General features: G+C 41.0%; 2 protein-coding genes across 3 annotated transcripts in view; one reads left to right on the top strand and one right to left on the bottom strand.

Annotated features, from left to right (window-relative positions):
- Positions 1-357: 357 nt before the first annotated feature.
- LOC109417800 (sialin) overlaps positions 358-17322 on the bottom strand; it is a 119741-nt gene continuing 102776 nt past the window's right edge. For both annotated transcript variants that reach the window (XM_029860270.2, XM_019691975.3), the window contains exon 4: positions 358-2381. In XM_029860270.2, the coding sequence (XP_029716130.1) occupies positions 2115-2381 (267 nt within the window). In that variant the 3' untranslated portion in view covers positions 358-2114. The remainder of the gene's footprint in view (positions 2382-17322) is intronic.
- Positions 2389-15236, top strand: LOC109401641 (putative nuclease HARBI1). The gene is made up of 4 exons (XM_019674212.3): positions 2389-3982; positions 4041-4180; positions 12820-12997; positions 14552-15236. Exons 1-4 carry the CDS (start codon positions 3752-3754, stop codon positions 15230-15232), a joined length of 1230 nt encoding a protein of 409 aa, XP_019529757.1. The 5' UTR covers positions 2389-3751; the 3' UTR covers positions 15233-15236.

Here is a 17322-nt window from a genome sequence, read left to right as displayed (position 1 = left end):
GAACTGATTGTCCTACCCAAGTATTTTCTTACAGGACATGTCCTATCAAGTTCCACCTGTGTAAAATGCCTGATGGTTGCAGCAGCTCCTCTCTGGAGCCACCACATGTTGGTGTCAGCAAAATCTTCCAATTGGCAGCGCGATTGGTGTGGTGTTTATTTTGTGGTGGGACTAGATCAATGATCATGAGCCATATACCATACCAGGCTTTTCGTACCAAAAGCGGGTCAAATCTCGAAAGAAACATTCCCCCACCTTGATCTACGAATTTGTACATCCTCAAATTTGTTTCGACACATCAAAGAGAGGCCTGATATATAAATGGAGATTTTCTCTTAAAAAAAAACAAAACTTGCATTATGTGTTACACACTGTGGTTACAGGCGCCAAAGGTGTTTTTGTTACAAAACATGGTTTTCTTTTTTATTTGCTTTATTAATTATATCTCTGCAAGTATCTATATAAGAGTGAGATCCGTTAAAACTAGAAACCTAAACAACAAGTTTTCTTCAATAGGTGTTATAATAACTGTTTTAAGACTGTTCTGTATTTGCATAGTTATATGTAGGTGTATGTGTGAGTGCTACATTGTCTCTCTCTTTATCTAATCTATTGTTTGTAGAACTTTTTGTTTCCTCTAATAAACGTTTGTTTGCAATCACTTCTGGAAATACACATTTTTATGAACACGGAACTTCTCTCTCATTGTAGTTGGATTCTTAGAACACTCTAGACTAGAGGTGTTTTGCCCACTTTCGCACGATTGAGGCCTTCGATTTTGAAACAAGAAATCGTTGTGGCCAAAATTTTCGAACGCAAAAAGGACAAAACCCCTATATCTTAAAACCAGCACAACTCCACTGTCCATGATTCCTTAAGTAACTGTGCATGCAATCGTTAACGCGTTCTACGGTACGGATATATGGTTTGCATCTGGGGGTTAAACTTAGTTGGTAATTGCTGGAATTCTGGTTCAAGAAACAACTACACCTATAAATAGAGGTGATCGGTGCACCGGTAGCGGCCGTACCAAAGTTCATAACATTATTGCCTAAACTACTGTTTCTTTGAGAAGTGCACTGCGTCCATTTCGTTTAGTCTGGTTGCCTTATCCCTAAAACTGTCGATTGTTTGTGCATTGTGGTTAAGTTCCATTGTCATTGCCACGGGCTAAAAGTCTCTTAAATAAAGACAAATCAATCAATCAACCATTGCCATTAATGCTCTCCGAGACCAAATAGACATGAGCTACAGCGTGATTTAAATGAAGGTGAGGCTCTTGGACATGAGTTGGGAATCCCAATTTTCAATAATTAACAAGTAGCAAAAATAACTTTTAAGATTTTTTAAATATTTTTGCTAGATAAACCCCGTGCAACAATTGGAAAATTACCCTACTTAAATTCTTCATTTTCGCTCGGGGCCTATAATCATTAATCCGGGCCTGTATATCAATAAAATGTTAGAATATTTATTATAAAAATAAACAACTTTTTATATTAAATTAAATAATTATTAAAAATACAAAGAAAACATAGAAAATGTCTTTAAATTTTTCGCAATTTAATGGTCGAAGCACTATCTCAGACCTAGAGGCAAGACAGATACAGCAAGAGTAACTCTGTTATCGAAGTGTTGCTCAGAATTCCTCTGGGTAGCTCTGGATCACTCTGGTATTCTCTGGTGTTGCCTGATACCAAGGAAAAATCGAGCAGTCTTGTCCGATTTCCCGCTTCGTAGCGACGTTTCTGAATGGATTCGAACAAAAAGTGTCACTCAGAATTACTCAGTGTTGCTCCGGATTACACAGTGTCTTGCCCCTAGTCTCAGACATGGTTTAAAAGGCATCGCGGCCGATTTGGTGGCGTAGTGCCAGCAATAAATAAAAAAAACTCGCATGAACCCCACATGTTCCAAAAGAGAAAACTAATGAAAATTCCTTCGTAGCAATGGAACTCAACCGTTACGCATATCTCACGTATCCCGAATTCTCACAACACTCCCGTGTTAATCGAGTCGCTTTCCACTCTGCATCCCAATTCTCTGTATCACGTTCTGCAATCTCTTTATATCCGACAAAACTGCTAAACCTTAGCCCTAATACTAGCTTAACCTCAATTATCACTGCTATCGTTCTCGTCGTCATCGTCAACACCTCCGCTGCGGTTGTACTTGAACCCGGCGCCGCTCACCGACGACACCTTGAGCATCGGCTGGTTCGCTATCACGGCAGAATCGTCCGTCGAGCAGACCTCCGGATCCGGCACCGGGTAGTTCCAGGGTTGAATTTCTGCCGTGCCGAAAAACTGGAACACCAGGTAGCAGCTGATGGCTACCACCGAACTGACGCCGAACACGTGCAACCATTGGTTCAGGTTTTGCTGCAATTGGACAATAATGGGGTGATAGTTTAGTTTATAAACTAGGATTACTTGGAAGGTATTGGTGATGGAAAATAACTGCCAGAGAAACATCGGATGGAACTGCTGGAGTACGTATTCCCCGAAAGAAATTGCTGGAGGTTTCTTCACAAAGGATTTCTGGGGAATTCCTAAGAAGGAAATCGTGAACTCCTGGGGAAATTCTTTCAAGAGTTCACAGCCATTTCAGATTACCGACTTCGGTAAAATTTTACTGGGGTTTTGAACTGCTGACTACTCGGTAATTTAATCATTACGAAAAACTCAGTAAACTAGAAATTTGAAGATCTGTCAAAAGTTACCGAAAAACCCAGTATTTTTTTATGAAAAAAATTACTGGCTTTTCAGTTAATTATTTATTTACTGAAATGCACTGGGTCCCCGGTTCTCCAGGAGGCATCCGCTATCCCGGTTATTTATTTTATTAAGTTTTCATTTTCATTCTCTCAAGGAGGCGGATCCTTGAACTAATTGTTCTAATTGAATTGTTTTTGCCTCACTAGGGAAACACAAAATCTACGACAATTTGCTTAGGGAAACAATTTGGGTACACTAGACCAGCTTCGAGAATCCTCCCGCTGTCGTTGCATGCGTATCTACGGTAGAAGTTTCACAATGAGCACCGTTAGCCAAAAGCCGTTTCATTAGGAATATGCAATTTCTTGTAGATTTTGTGCTAATACTTACCCTAGTTAGCGAAAACGCAGCAGCGGCTAAATTTCCTGCTGAAAATCGAATGGTGAACAAAGCTGCTGAAGGAGGAATATCTTTGCCGCTTGACAGCTGCTCCGAAGGGCAATCGAATATTTACATTTATTTCTCACGAAAACTCGGTAGAAAAGCATTATTTACTGAAAGTCGGTACTTAGTTTCACTGGTTTTTGGCTGTGTTCAGTAAAGTACCAACATTACTGAAAGTTCAGTTATTGTATTTGTCATACTCAGTAAAAAGGGCAGTCTGTTCACTGAAGGTCAGTAAATTTTCGTGACAAATACTGAATTGTCTTTAATTTGGTGATTTACTGCCCGAACCCAGTTGGAAAAATTACCGAACACCTAAATCATATGCCGTTTTTCTTTTTGTTCAGGTTCAACCTAGGTTCGCCCCAGTTCCAACCTAACCGCTGTCAAAATGTTTCTTTATTCGCTTAGGTTCAACCTAGGTTCGCACCAGGTTGAACTTTTTAGACGACGGGTTCGCACTGACTTCTTTTACAGTTTGAACCTGTTGCACCAATACACTGATAACATACATCTGTCAAATCGGTTTCGTGTTTACGTTTTTAGTAACAGTTCGTAGTTGATTTCTCGATTGAAAAAAGTGTGCAAAAATGAGTAATCCGGGGGGAAATCTGCTGCATGGCGTTGTGCAGGCCGCTGTACAGGTGGTTTCCAGCTATCTGATGTGTGCATCATCATCATCATCATCATCAGAATCAGACTCTGACGATCCTGTTTTTGAAGATCTGATGTTCAAGGCGTGTGGTCGGAAAGATCGGCAGAAGAGGCATCGGGTGGAGAATTTTGTGGAAGACGTTGTCGCCAAATATTCCGACGAAGAGGTAGGTAATTGGTTTTTAATTACATGTTTCTTTGATTAATTTCTTTGCTTTTTTACAGTTCCGCCGTAATTTCCGCCTTAAAAGATCAACAGCGGAACATCTCGTGTCCAGATACGAAGGTTCTGAGTTCTATGTTGCAAATGCTGGCGTTGGACGTAAGAATGTTCCGGCAAAACAACAGATGCTTTCGTTTCTCTGGTAAGATATTGTTGCTTTACTTTCGTTGGTCTTCCGGTTCTTCTATATTGATTGTATCTTCGGATTCTTTTCGGTAGCGGTGTCATTTAAACCATAAATGATTAGGTCACCAAAAGTAGGAAAAACTACCATTTCAATATTATTGTTTTCAATCGTTCCAAAACTATGGAGATGATTTTTAATTGAGTATCTCCAGGACTCAGGAGTTCCTTTTTTGATTTCTCCAAGAGATCCTGCCACACAATGAGAACGGCAGGAACGGCAAATACGGAATCTCCTAAAATTGCCGTTGCGTCGTTCCGTTACGATTTGTCGTTTTAAGCTCATAATGTAAACGGAAAATACGTGTGTAAATAGGTATAAATAAATGCTTGTTTTATTTTGATAAATACGGGCGTTCTTCGTCGAAAAAATACTACAAAGCAAATGCACCTTCTGGTATTTCTCCAACAATTCCTTCTAAGGTTCTCGCAGGAGTTCTGTCTAGGATAGTTCCTACCGGGGTTCCCTAAACAATTCCTTCTGAAGTTCATTCAAGGATTCCTCCGGGAAATCCTATATAACATTCTTTGAGGATTTTCCAGAATTGTTTCTAGAATTCCGAGCAGTGCTTTTTGGCATTTCTCCTACAATTCCTTCCGGACTTGTTCAGGAATTATATCCGTGTCTCTTCTGGGGACTGCTATATAAATTCCGTTCGAGAGCCCTCTCAGAACTGCTCCCAGAATTTCTTTAGAACTTTATACAGGGGTTCCTCCTTTTAGGTTTTCCCAAGAATTTCTTTCCGGGATTCCTCGAGATGTTCCTTTCCGGATTACTACCGGTATTTAATTAGGAATTTATTCCAGGATTGATTCCGCAATTCGGGATCCTCTAGAAATCCCTTCTGGGGTTCTTGCAAAAGTTTTATGGTATTTCTATAGAAACATCTTTCGACACTACTTCGGAAATTCCTTCCTGGATTTCTTCAAGAACGGCTTCCAAGACTCCTCCAGGATCTTCCTTACCCCACTAGCAATCGCGTATTCGACCATCTTCAGCGGCACCACGCTTACACTGTGTACAACAAGCGTGCATTTTTCATGGTACATGCCTCAGTGCATGTACTCAGTACACGACGTTACCGCTCCCGGACTAAGAATTTGCTTCAGGAGTTTCGTCTGAAATTCTTTAAGGTATTTTTCATAGGAATGTCTTCTGGGATCCTTGCGGGAACATATCCTTCTGGGATTTCTCCAAGACAGCATTCCTCTAAGAAGACATTCCGTGATCTATTACAGAAAATGCAGCTTGGATAACCCCAAGAATTTGCTCCAGGCATTTAGTCCATGATAATTTGTTCTGGGATCCATCATCGCGGCAATTCCATATGAGTTTCCACCAAAATTTTTCAGAATTTTTTTTTCTAGACACCTCCAGGAATACTTTTCGTAGTTCCTCAAGAAATAATTTTAGAATTCCTGGAAATTCCCAGGAGATTTTTGCATGATGATTCGCTAAGGCTTTCTTTCCGGGATTCCTCCAGGCATTTCTTCCGGGATTTCTATACAATATTTTTCAAGGATTCCTCCAAAAATTCCTTTTGGGATTCCTCCAGGATTTCCTTCCGGGATTCCTCCAGGAATTCTTTCCGGAATTCCTCCATGAATTCCTTCCGGGATTCCTCCAGGAATTCCTTCCGGGATTCCTCCAGGAATTCCTTCTGGGATTCCTCCAGGAATTCCTTTCGGGATTCCTCCAGGAATTCCTTCCGGGATTCCTCCAGGAATTCCTTCCGAGATTCTTCCAGGAATTCCTTCCGTGATTCCTCCAGGAATTTCTTCTGGGATTCCTCCAGAAATTCCTTCTGGGATTCCTTAAGGCATTTCTTCCGGAATTCCTCTAGGAATTTTTGCAAGGATTCCTCCAGAAATTCCTTCCGGAATTCCTCCAAAAAATCGTTCCGAGATTCCTCCAGGAATTCCTTCCGCGATTCCTCCAGGAATACCTTCCGGAATTTCTCCAGAAATTCCTTCCGGGATTCATCCAGGAATTCTTCCCGGGATTCCTTCCGGGGTTCCTCCCGGGATTCCTTCCGGGGTTCCTCCCGGGATTCCTTCCGGGGTTCCTCCCGGGATTCCTTCCGGGGTTCCTCCCGGGATTCCTTCCGGGATTCCTTCCGGGATTCCTCCAGGAATTCCTTCCGGGATTCCTCCAGGAATTCCTTCCGGGATTCCTCCAGGAATTCCTTCCGGGATGCCTCCAGGAATTCCTTCCGGGATTCCTCCAGGAATTCCTTCCGGGATTCCTCCAGGAATTCCTTCCGTGATTCCTCCAGGAATTCCTTCCGGGATTCCTCCAGGAATTCCTTCCGGGATTCCTCCAGGAATTCCTTCCGAGATTCTTCCAGGATTTCCTTCCGTGATTCCTCCAGGAATTTCTTCCGGGATTCCTCCAGGAATTCCTTCCGGGATTCCTACAGGAATTGCTTCCGGGTTTCCTCCAGGAATTCCTTCCGGGATTCCTCCAGGAATTCCTTCCGGGATTCCTCCAGGAATTCCTTCCGGGATTCCTCCAGGATTTCCTTCCGCGATTCCTTCAGGAATACCTTCCGGTATTTCTCCAGAAATTCCTTCCGGGATTCATCCAGGAATTCCTCCCGGGATTACTTCCGGGATTCCTCCCGGGATTCCTTCCGGGATTCTTCCAGGAATTCCTTCCGTGATTCCTCCAGGAATTTCTTCCGGGATTCCTCCAGAAATTCCTTCTGGGATTCCTTCAGGCATTTCTTCCGGAATTCCTCTAGGAATTTTTGCAAGGATTCCTCCAGGAATTCCTTCCGGGATTCCTCCAGGAATTCCTTCCGGGATTCCTCCAGGAATTCCTTCCGGGATTCCTCCAGGAATTCCTTCCGGGATTCCTTCCGGGATTCCTCCAGGAATTCCTTCCGGGATTCCTCCAGGAATTCCTTCCGGGATTCCTCCAGGAATTCCTTCCGGGATTCCTCCAGGAATTCCTTCCGAGATTCTTCCAGGAATTCCTTCCGTGATTCCTCCAGGAATTTCTTCCGGGATTCCTCCAGGAATTGCTTCCGGGTTTCCTCCAGGAATTCCTTCCGGGATTCCTCCAGGAATTCCTTCCGGGATTCCTCCAGGAATTCCTTCCGGGATTCCTCCAGGAATTCCTTCCGGGATTCCTCCAGGATTTCCTTCCGCGATTCCTTCAGGAATACCTTCCGGTATTTCTCCAGAAATTCCTTCCGGGATTCATCCAGGAATTCCTCCCGGGATTCCTTCCGGGATTCCTCCCGGGATTCCTTCCGGGATTCTTCCAGGAATTCCTTCCGTGATTCCTCCAGGAATTTCTTCCGGGATTCCTCCAGAAATTCCTTCTGGGATTCCTTCAGGCATTTCTTCCGGAATTCCTCTAGGAATTTTTGCAAGGATTCCTCCAGGAATTCCTTCCGGGATTCCTCCAGGAATTCCTTCCGGGATTCCTCCAGGAATTCCTTCCGGGATTCCTCCAGGAATTCCTTCCGGGATTCCTCCAGGAATTCCTTCCGGGATTCCTCCAGGAATTCCTTCCGGGATTCCTCCAGGAATTCCTTCCGGGATTCCTCCAGGAATTCCTTCCGGGATTCCTCCAGGAATTCCTTCCGGGACTCCTCCAGGAATTCGTTCCGGAATTCATCCACGATTTCCTTCCGGGATTCCTCCAGGAATTCCTTCCGAGATTCCTCCAGGAATACCTTCCGGGATTTCTCCAGAAATTCCTTCCGGGATTCCTCCAGGAATTCCTTCCGGGATTCCTCCAGGAATTCCTTCCGATATTCCTCCAGGAATTCCGTCCGGGATTCCTCCAGGAATTCCTTCCGGGATTCCTCCAGTAATTCCTTCCGGGATTCCTCCAGTAATTCCTTCCGGGATTCCTCCAGGAATTCCTTCCGGGATTCCTCCAGGAATTCCTTCCGGGATTCCTCCAGGAATTCCTTCCGGGATTCCTCCAGGAATTTCTTCCGGGATTCCTCCAGAAATTCGTTCCGAGATTCCTCCAGGAATTATTTCTGGGATTTCTCCAGAAATTCCTTACGGTATTCTTCCAGGAATTCCTTCCGGGATTCCTCCAGGAAGAAAGACCGTGATCTATTACACAAAATGCAGCTGGGATTACCTCAATATTTTCATCCAGTATTGCTCTATGCATTTAGTCCATGAATCCTTCGAGAATTTCTTCTGGGGTCCATTGCGGCATTTCCCCATGAGTTTCTTAAAGTATTTCGCAAAAATATTTTCTAGATACCGTCACGAATACTTTTCGTAGTTCCTCAAGAAATAATTTTAGAGTTCCACCAAGAATTGCTTCTGGAAATTTCCAGAACATTCTTGTATGATTTGTTAAGGTTTTCTTTCTGCGATTCCTCCAGGTATTCCTTCCGGGATTGCTTTAGGAATTTCTTCCGGGATTCCTCTAGGCATTTCTTCCGGGATTCCTCTAGGATTTCTTTCCAAAGATTCCTTCAAGAAATCCTACAGATATTCCTACAGGAATTCTTTCTGAAGTTCCACCAGGAATTCCTTCCGGGATTCCTTTAAGAATTCATTCCCGGATTCCTCCAGGATTTCTTTCCGGGATTCCTCCAGGATTTCCTTCCGGGATTCCTTCAGGAATTCCTTCCGGGATTCCTCCAGGCAGTGTCGAAAACAATCAGCACAATGTTGTTCAATTTGTGCGAAAACGAACACAAATAAACAAACACAGTTACCCATTGAGTTGTCCAAAAAATGTCTCACGAAACCTAATGCAAGCCTATCCATATACGTGAGAACAAAAGATGTTTACAAAGTTCTTACAGATAGATCAACACGGGAAATCTGAACACAAACCACTACCACACAGGAATTTGGATTGGTCAATAGACACGAGGCCGAGAATGAACATGACAAAGAAGAGACGAGATAATGAAAGCGGCGTCTTGTGGTGTCATCCACTGTAGTTGAAATTCAGTTCAGCTGAACTTCAGTTCAATGAATTCGAATATGAATATTTCAATTTAGAAGAAACAATTGAGGCACTCCCGAACCCTGAAAACATTTCTGGAAAATTTGGAAATATTTCTGAAGGAATTCCTTTACAGAAGGAATTACAGGAATTACAGAGGGTACAAACAAATCCGTGGATGAACTTCAAAAATTTCTTGAAGATGATTGCGAAAGAATTCCAGAATGACTTTTTGATGAATTTCCAGTCTCCTGTATGCATCCCTTGAAAATTATCATAGAGTATTCCGACACAAATCACTGGAGGAATTCCTCAAGACATTCTTGAAGTAACTCAAAAAAATATTCGGGTTATCCTGGAGAAACTCTTGGATGCATCCCTGGAATAGATGATGGAATTATTTCAAAAAATTATGAAGAAACCTCTTAATAAATTAATGAAGAGATATGAAGAGGAAATCCTGAAGGAATTACTTATGGAATTCCTAGAGAAATCCCTGGAGGAATTCTAAGATGAATCACTGAAAAAAAACCGTGGAGAATTTTCTAAGTATACTTGTAGAAATTTCTGAAGGAATCCCAGATTGAAATGCGTGGAGGAATCCATGAAATAATTCCTGGAGGAATTCCTGGATGAATTGCTGTAGGAATTCCTCAGAGAGTTTTTGGTAGAATTCCTGCATGAATCTCTGGAAGAACTATTCGAGGAATTCATTGATGAATCCTTGCAGGAATTCCTGGAGAAATATCTGGAGGAATTCTTGATAGAATCATTGGAAGAATTTGTGGAGAAGTCCATGGAGAAATTCCTGTAGAAATTTTTGGAATTACTGGAAGAGTTACGGAGGAATTTCTATATGATTTCTGGAGAAATCCGGGGAAGAATTCCTTGAAAAATCCCTGCAGAATTTTTTGGAGGAATCCCTGTAGAAATTCCTGGCGGTACTTCAGAAGAAATTTTTGAAAGAATTTTTGGAACGATTAATGAAGAATTTCCTGGAGGAAATCCCGAAGGAATTCTTTGGGGTAAATTTGGAGAAATATTTTAGGCTTCCTGGAGGTATTCCTGGGCAAATTCCTGGAGGATTTTCTAGAGGAATACCTGAAGAATTCCTAGAGGAATCCATGAAGAAATTCCTGGAGGAATCCCTGTTTGCATTCCGGGAGATATTTCTTCAGAAATTCCTAGAGAATTTTTTGGAGGAATTTATTGAAGAATTCTTGGAGGAATAACTAGGGAAATTCCTTGAGATATTCTTAAGCATTTTCTGTAAAAATATTTAAAGCTTCTTGGAGGGAATTTCTCGAGGAATTCCTGGTAGACATCCGTGAGAAGTTCCTTCAACAATACGTGGAGCAATTCCTAAAGGAATCCGTGGAGAAAATATTGGGGGAATTCTGGCCGACATTCCTAGAGGATTTTTCCTAGAAGAAATTTCAGGTGGGATCTCTGAAGAAATTCTTGGAGTATTTACTGGAGGAATTATTTGAGGAATTTCTGGTGAAATATGTAAGGCTTCCTGGAGAAATTTCTGGAGGAATGTCTGAAGGAACTCTTCGAGAGATTTCTGAAGGAATTTCTGGAGGATTTTATTGGGGAATTTCTGAAAAAAAATCATTATTGAATCCCTGGAAAAAGAAATTCGTGGAAAATATCCTGGAGAAATTCCTGGAGGAGTCCGTGGAGGAAATCCTCGCGGAATTCCTGGGAGAGTTCCGGGCAGGGGTGCCAGATGATTTTTTGAAAAATCTGTATCGGTATTTTCAAAAATCTGTATCTTATACAAAATTTGGGTGAAAAAGCTGTATCCCATACAAAAATAAAATAGCCCCTCTAGCTCAAAAATCTGTATTGCATATAAATCGAAATCTGTACGAATGTTCAAAAATCTGTATAATACAGTTAAATCTGTATATATGGCATCCCTGGTTCCAGGAAACATTCCTTGAGGAATTCTGGAGGAATTCTAGCAGAAATTGCCAGAGGATTTTCTGGAGAAATCCCTGGAGGAATTTATGGCGTTCTTCCTTGAGAAATTTCTGAATGAATTTCTGGGGTAATTTCTGGATGAATGTTAGAAGGATTTTCTGAAGAAATTCATGGATGAATCCCTGGAGGAATTCCTGTAGAAATCCCTGGATAATTTTCTTGAGCAATTTCTAGAGGAATATCTGGAGGAATTTCGAAAAGACATCCGCGAAAATTATTTTAGGATTTTTAGGAGGAATCCATGGAGCAATTCCTAGAGGAAATATTGGGGAAATTCTGGCAGACATTCCTAGAGGATTTTTCCCAGAAGAAATTTCAGGAGAAATCTCTGAAGGAATTCCTGGAGGCATTCTTTGAGGAGTTTTTGGAGGAATATGAGGCTTCCTGGAGAAATTTCCGGAAGGAATGTCTGAAGGAACTCCTCGAGAATTTCTGATAGAATTCCTGTAGGGATTTCAATAGGATTTTTTTGAGGATTTTTTAGGAGTTTCTGAAGAAATTCATAAATGAATCCTTGGAGGAGTTCCTGCAGAAATTCCTGAAAAAAACCCTGGAGGAATTCCTCCAGCCTTGCGGAATCTGTGGAGGAATTCCTGGAAGAAACCCCTGCAGGTATTTTGGAAGAATTTCTGGAAGAATTCCTGGAAGAATTTTTGGGGGAATTGCTGGTGGAAATCATGCAAGAATCTTTGGAGGAATCTCTGCAACAACATTCCGATCGAAATTTTCTATCTAGGAATTCTGACTCAATCTATGGAGTTTTATCCAATTCTAGTATCACAAATTGTCCAATATTGAAGTTCGTTTAGAACGACATTATTTTTTTTTAATAACTGATAATTTTCTCGATGTTTTCTATTGCATTTAATACGTTTAAAAAATTGTATGAGAGTCGAGATAATGACTTCATGTTAAAGTTTCGCATTGTCTTGAAATCATCACCATCCGAAGCCTTCTCCAGAATCCCAATATCAAGTACTTGGCGATGTTAGCACCACAGCATGTTGAAACCCTTTCTTAGAAATTCTTATTGCGTGTAACACCATGATTCTATTTTGTACCATGATCATAATAATATTATATTGCACCATCATTGTAGTGATCCCCCCCCCCCTAAGCAAGAACACTGCGCACGCTAGTGTGGAGAAGTAAAGATTTCAGGAAGTTACATGTGGAGCTATCTGAGAAATTATCAAATGAAAACCTGGAGGCATAACTGGTCGAATTCCAGAACTTTTTTATTCCTTTGCTGAATAATCCCGGAAGGAACTTTTTAAGCAGCCTTCGAAAAGAGCTCTAAAGAATTCTCAAGAGTAAATTCATGTATTTATTACCGAAGGGAATTTCTATGAAAAATCTTAAAAGGAACTGCCATAAGAACTTTAAAAGGAACTCCTGGAAAGAAATTTTACCATTTCTTCCGGGTATTCACCAATTTTTTCTTTGGGAATATTGCCAAAAATTTCTTTTAGAATTCCTCAAGCAATTTCATTTACGATTTCTCAAGGAGTGCCTTCTGGGATTCCTCATAGATTTTCTGGGATTCCATTATTCCTTCGAAATTTGCCATTACATTATTGTTTTATAATTTTGTGTACTGACCAACTAAACTTGACTAAAATCATTCATTCGGTTTTTAGGTTTCAACTTATTCTAATCCTTCACTTTTTTAGGTTTTGTGCAAACAAAAACTCATACAGAGAGATTGCCAATATGTTCAACATGTGTGAAGCTACATATTTCAGATGTTTGGAAAACATTTTGAACTTTTTTTGCGATATCTCTTCAATTGTGATTCGATTCCCAGAGTCGGAGGAAGAAAAACAACAAGTTGCGGCTGGTTTCAAAGGAGTAAGTATGCCGAATGTGTACATTTTTAGCTTTAAAACAGAGAATCCAGTGGTATTTAACTCAAATCATCTCATTTCTCCAATAATGAAATAAAGTCTCTCAGTTTATCACCATTTTTCAAATTTTGACCTAATATATGTGCATCATTGGTACAAATTTGTGCTCGATTGGTTAATCTTTCGTTGAGCTAGAACCGTTCACTTAACCGTTTTTAGACAATTAATTTTTGAACTGTCATATCTCCGAAAGCAGTGGATCGAACTTGATGAAATTTTGAGTACATATTCATACATACATACATACATATTCATCAATAATTTATTAAAACTTGAAACGACGTTATAAAATGTATTATTTTCTCACAACAAATAAAACTATACCGGTTCGATCGAAAATGTCAATCCAACATGACTTTTTCCAACGTATTTGAAACATTAATATGTTGTTGATAAACGTTTAAAATTTCATTCAATTCGATTCACTAGTTTCGGAGATATGACAATTCAAAAATTTGTTGTCTAATAACAGTTTTACGAGAACGCTTCTAGCTTCGCGAAAGATTAACCAATCTAGCTCAAATGTACAAAATGTAACAATGATGCAAAGTCAAAATTTGAGAATTTTTGATAAACTCTGAAAAGTTACAGCTTGTTGAACTTTATTGTGAGAGTAAAAAGTTACCTGTTCCAAAAATTTTGGCCACCGCCTGTATTCGCAAAAAAAAACTAAAAAGACCGAGTTTGGCCAACCTTGATTTAGGTGGAGGTAGTGAGCAAAAGTCAAACTCGAACAAAACCGATGTGAGCGCCACGAGTGAGGCGCTAACTAACAACTTTTCAAATTGACCAATAAATCGGTGTTCGATGGAAATGACTAGAGTGTTTACGTCTGTTTGTCTGTTTTATAGTAATAGTTTTTTTGCAACTTCTCATCGTAATAGAGATAAGTGACATTTCAACACACGAACACTAGCGCAAATTTTTCCTCACACAAAAGTGCACGCCGATTGAAAGGCTATTCAGATTGCATATGCAAATATTACCCAATCGAATTGGGTAAAACGGGTAAATAATGATAAAACTAACGTCCGGGGCAAGAGTGCAAATATTTTCCTCGCAGTTTCACAACTACATCTACAAAAAAGCACGCATACATTTGAACGTGATTACCTCTATAGGTCATTTTACCTCATGCAAATCTGACAGGAAAAGGCCTACTTTCCCACACCAAATTTACAGTACTGTAATGGTTCATTCATTGCGACAACTGTACTGTATAACCTGCTATGATCAGATTTCCTTAATTATGGCTATGAACATCAGTGTGAAACAGTTTTGTTAAAAACTATCCTCAAGTGGTATTTTATGAAGCTGCAAAAAACGTTGTACGCAACTCGGTGCAGAATGATGATTTTTACAGCACGAGTCGTACATTTATCCAACGAGGCTTGCCGTAAACTACTATTACCGCTTGCGTAAACTACTATTACCGCATTTTTATATTTTTTTTATTTTTTGCGCTTTGATTTAATTGGTAAATTATTTTCCATTGCAGATTGCTGGCATTGATAACGTTATTGGAGCCATTGATGGATGCTATATTAGCATCAGAAAGCCTGCCAACAAAATCCGGTCTACTTATATCAATCGGCATGACATGGTTTCAATTACGCTTCAGGGAATCTGTGACTCTAAGAGGCGGTTCATTGACGTATGTGTCGGATCTCCCAGTCGTATCCATGACTCACGAATATTCTCTTTATCACCGATCAGTGATCAACTGCAGGAGAAATGTTATGGCAGATATCATCTGCTAGGAGACGCTGCATACCCGTTGCGCGACTATTTGATCACTCCATTCAAGGATTATGGAAATTTGACAGCAAAACAGGTGAAATTCAATCTAGCCCACAGCCAAACCAGAGTAAGGATTGAGAATACTTTTGGAATAATGAAGAACCGTTTTCGACAGTTGATGCGGCTTGATTTTTTTCGCGTTGAAAGAATGAGCAAATTCGTGCTGGCATGTTGCACTTTGCACAATCTTTGCATTGACTTGGGCGATGAATGGGAAGAAGAAGACGATGAAGAGGAAGATGTGTTACGAGCATATCAAGGAGAACGAAACACACCAACAACATCTGTTAGTGGATCTCAAGCTGCTCGTAATGCTGCTCTCCGTAGACTAGGTGAACTGAAACGAGAATCAATCGCCAACAATCTAAGCTCCCGATGAAATATGATTATTTTCCAGCTTTTGAATAAGTGCTGTTTGTAAAAATCCTTTGCTATAAATGCACATTTAAACAATAACGAAAGTTTAGTTGCAAATCCGAATACAATGTGTAACGTTAACTGTGTAGTGTTTTTTTTACATTTTTGAATGACATCACCAGCGGGGTAGCGCGGACGTCAACCACGAATAGATGAGCCGTAGTCCACATGAATTTGACATGTTTGGGAAATTGACACTTTTGGGCACTCTGACAGATCTGGGATGTGAACGACATTTGCGAATTAGTCATTACCATAAGTTATTACTTAAGTAAAACGTGTAAAACTAGCAAAAGGTTATCAAAATTTTAGCGTGCAATCGTTCGAAATTACACGACAACGCGAAGATAGCAAATAAATCAGTAAGAAATTGTGTAAAGCATCGTTTTACAGCACAAACAATTTTGGACGTGTTTTTGTTGTGAGCTACGGGGATTTTGGCTTTCGCTGCCCCCCTGGACATCACCCTTCCTACTTATGTCATTTTCCCGACTCATCATTCATTGGTACTTATCTAGGGATTCCATTGAAAATCCCTCTAGGCATTCCATCAGGGATTCTTTCGGGAATTCCTTTAGTGATTCCATCAAGAATTCCTTCAGGAATTGGCAAATTTCCTAAGCAATCCCTGGAAGAATACCTCAAGGAATACCTGGAGGGATTCTCGAAGAAACCCCTGGAAAAAATCCCGAAGAAACCCCAGGAGGCATTCTATATTCCTTCCGGGATTTGTCCAGGGATTCTCTCGGAAATTCCCCCAGTGATTCTTTCTGGCATTCCTCTAGGGTTCTTTTGGGAATTCCTCCAGGGATGTCTTCGGGAATGCCTTTAGGGATTCCTTCGGGAATGCCTTTAGGGATTCCTTCGGAAATTCTTTCAGGGATTCTCTCCGGAATTCTTACAAGGATTCCTTCGGGCATTCCTCCAGGGATTTTTTCGAGAATTCCTCCAGAGATCTCCCCAGGGAATTATTCGGGAATTCCTCCAGTGCTATGTTCGGGAATTTCTCCAGGGATTCCATCGGAAATTCTTCCAGAAACGCCTCCAGGGAATCTTTCGGCAATTTCTCCAGGAATCGGGTAATTTCCGAATGAATCCCTGGAAATATTCCCCAAAGAATTCCTGGAGGGATTCTTGAAGTATTCGCTGAAGAAATTCTCGAAGAAACCCCAGAAGGAATTCTCATTTCCTTCAGGAATTTCTCCAGAGATCCCTTCGAGAATTCCTGCAATGATTTTTTTCGGGAATTCCTTCAGGGATTCTTTTGGGCATTTCTCCAATTTTTGGAAATTTAATTGGGAATTCTTCAAGGGATTCTTTCGGGAACTCTTCAAGGGAATCTATAGGGTATTCCTGCAGGGATCCCTTCGGGATTTCCTCTAGAGATTCTTCTGGAATTTCTCCAGGAATCGGGGCATTACCGAATGAATCCCTGGAAATATTCCCCCTGGAGGGATTTCCGAAGAAAGCGCTGGAGAAATTCTCGAACAAACCCCAGAAGGAATTCTCAATTCCTTCAGGAATTTCACCAGCGATTCGGGAATTCCTCCAGTGATTTTTTCGGAAATTCCTTCAGGGATTCTTTCGGGCATTTCTGCAGGGATACTTTTGGGAATTTCTCCACAGAATCTTTCGGAAATTGCATTGTGAATTCTTTCGGGAATTCTTCAAGGGATCTCTTCGGGAATTTCTCCAGGGATTCTCTCCGGAATTCCTGCAGGGATCCCTTCGGGAACTCCTCCAGTGATTCGGGAATTCCTCCAGGGATCTCTTCGGGAATGCCTAGGATTCCTTCGGGAATTCTTCCAGGGATTGTCTCCGGAATTCCTCCAAGGATTCCCCAAGATTCCCTAGAGAAATCCCTAAAAGTATTCCTGGAGAAATGCCCGAAAGAATCACTGGAGGAATTCCCGAAGAAACCGCTGGAGAAATTCTCGAAGAAACCCCAAAAGGAATTCTCAATTCCTTCAGGAATTTTTTCCAGGGATTCCCACAGTGATTCCTTCTGTCATTCCTCCAGCGATTCTTTCGGGCATTCCTCCAGGAATACTT

Source organism: Aedes albopictus, chromosome 1 (genome assembly GCF_035046485.1).
Source record: "Aedes albopictus strain Foshan chromosome 1, AalbF5, whole genome shotgun sequence".
NCBI classification, from domain to species: Eukaryota; Metazoa; Arthropoda; class Insecta; order Diptera; family Culicidae; genus Aedes; species Aedes albopictus.
Note: the sequence above shows the minus strand (reverse complement) of the source record. Positions and strands in the feature narration are given on the sequence as shown.

Bases quoted from the DNA above. Each gene is read 5' to 3' on its own strand.
- LOC109401641 (XM_019674212.3), top strand. From the start codon at position 3,752: ATGAGTAATCCGGGGGGAAATCTGCTGCATGGCGTTGTGCAGGCCGCT. The intron at 4,181-12,819 runs GTAAGATATTGT...TCACTTTTTTAG, and splicing joins CAGATGCTTTCGTTTCTCTG to GTTTTGTGCAAACAAAAACT. The intron at 12,998-14,551 runs GTAAGTATGCCG...TTTCCATTGCAG, and splicing joins TTGCGGCTGGTTTCAAAGGA to ATTGCTGGCATTGATAACGT.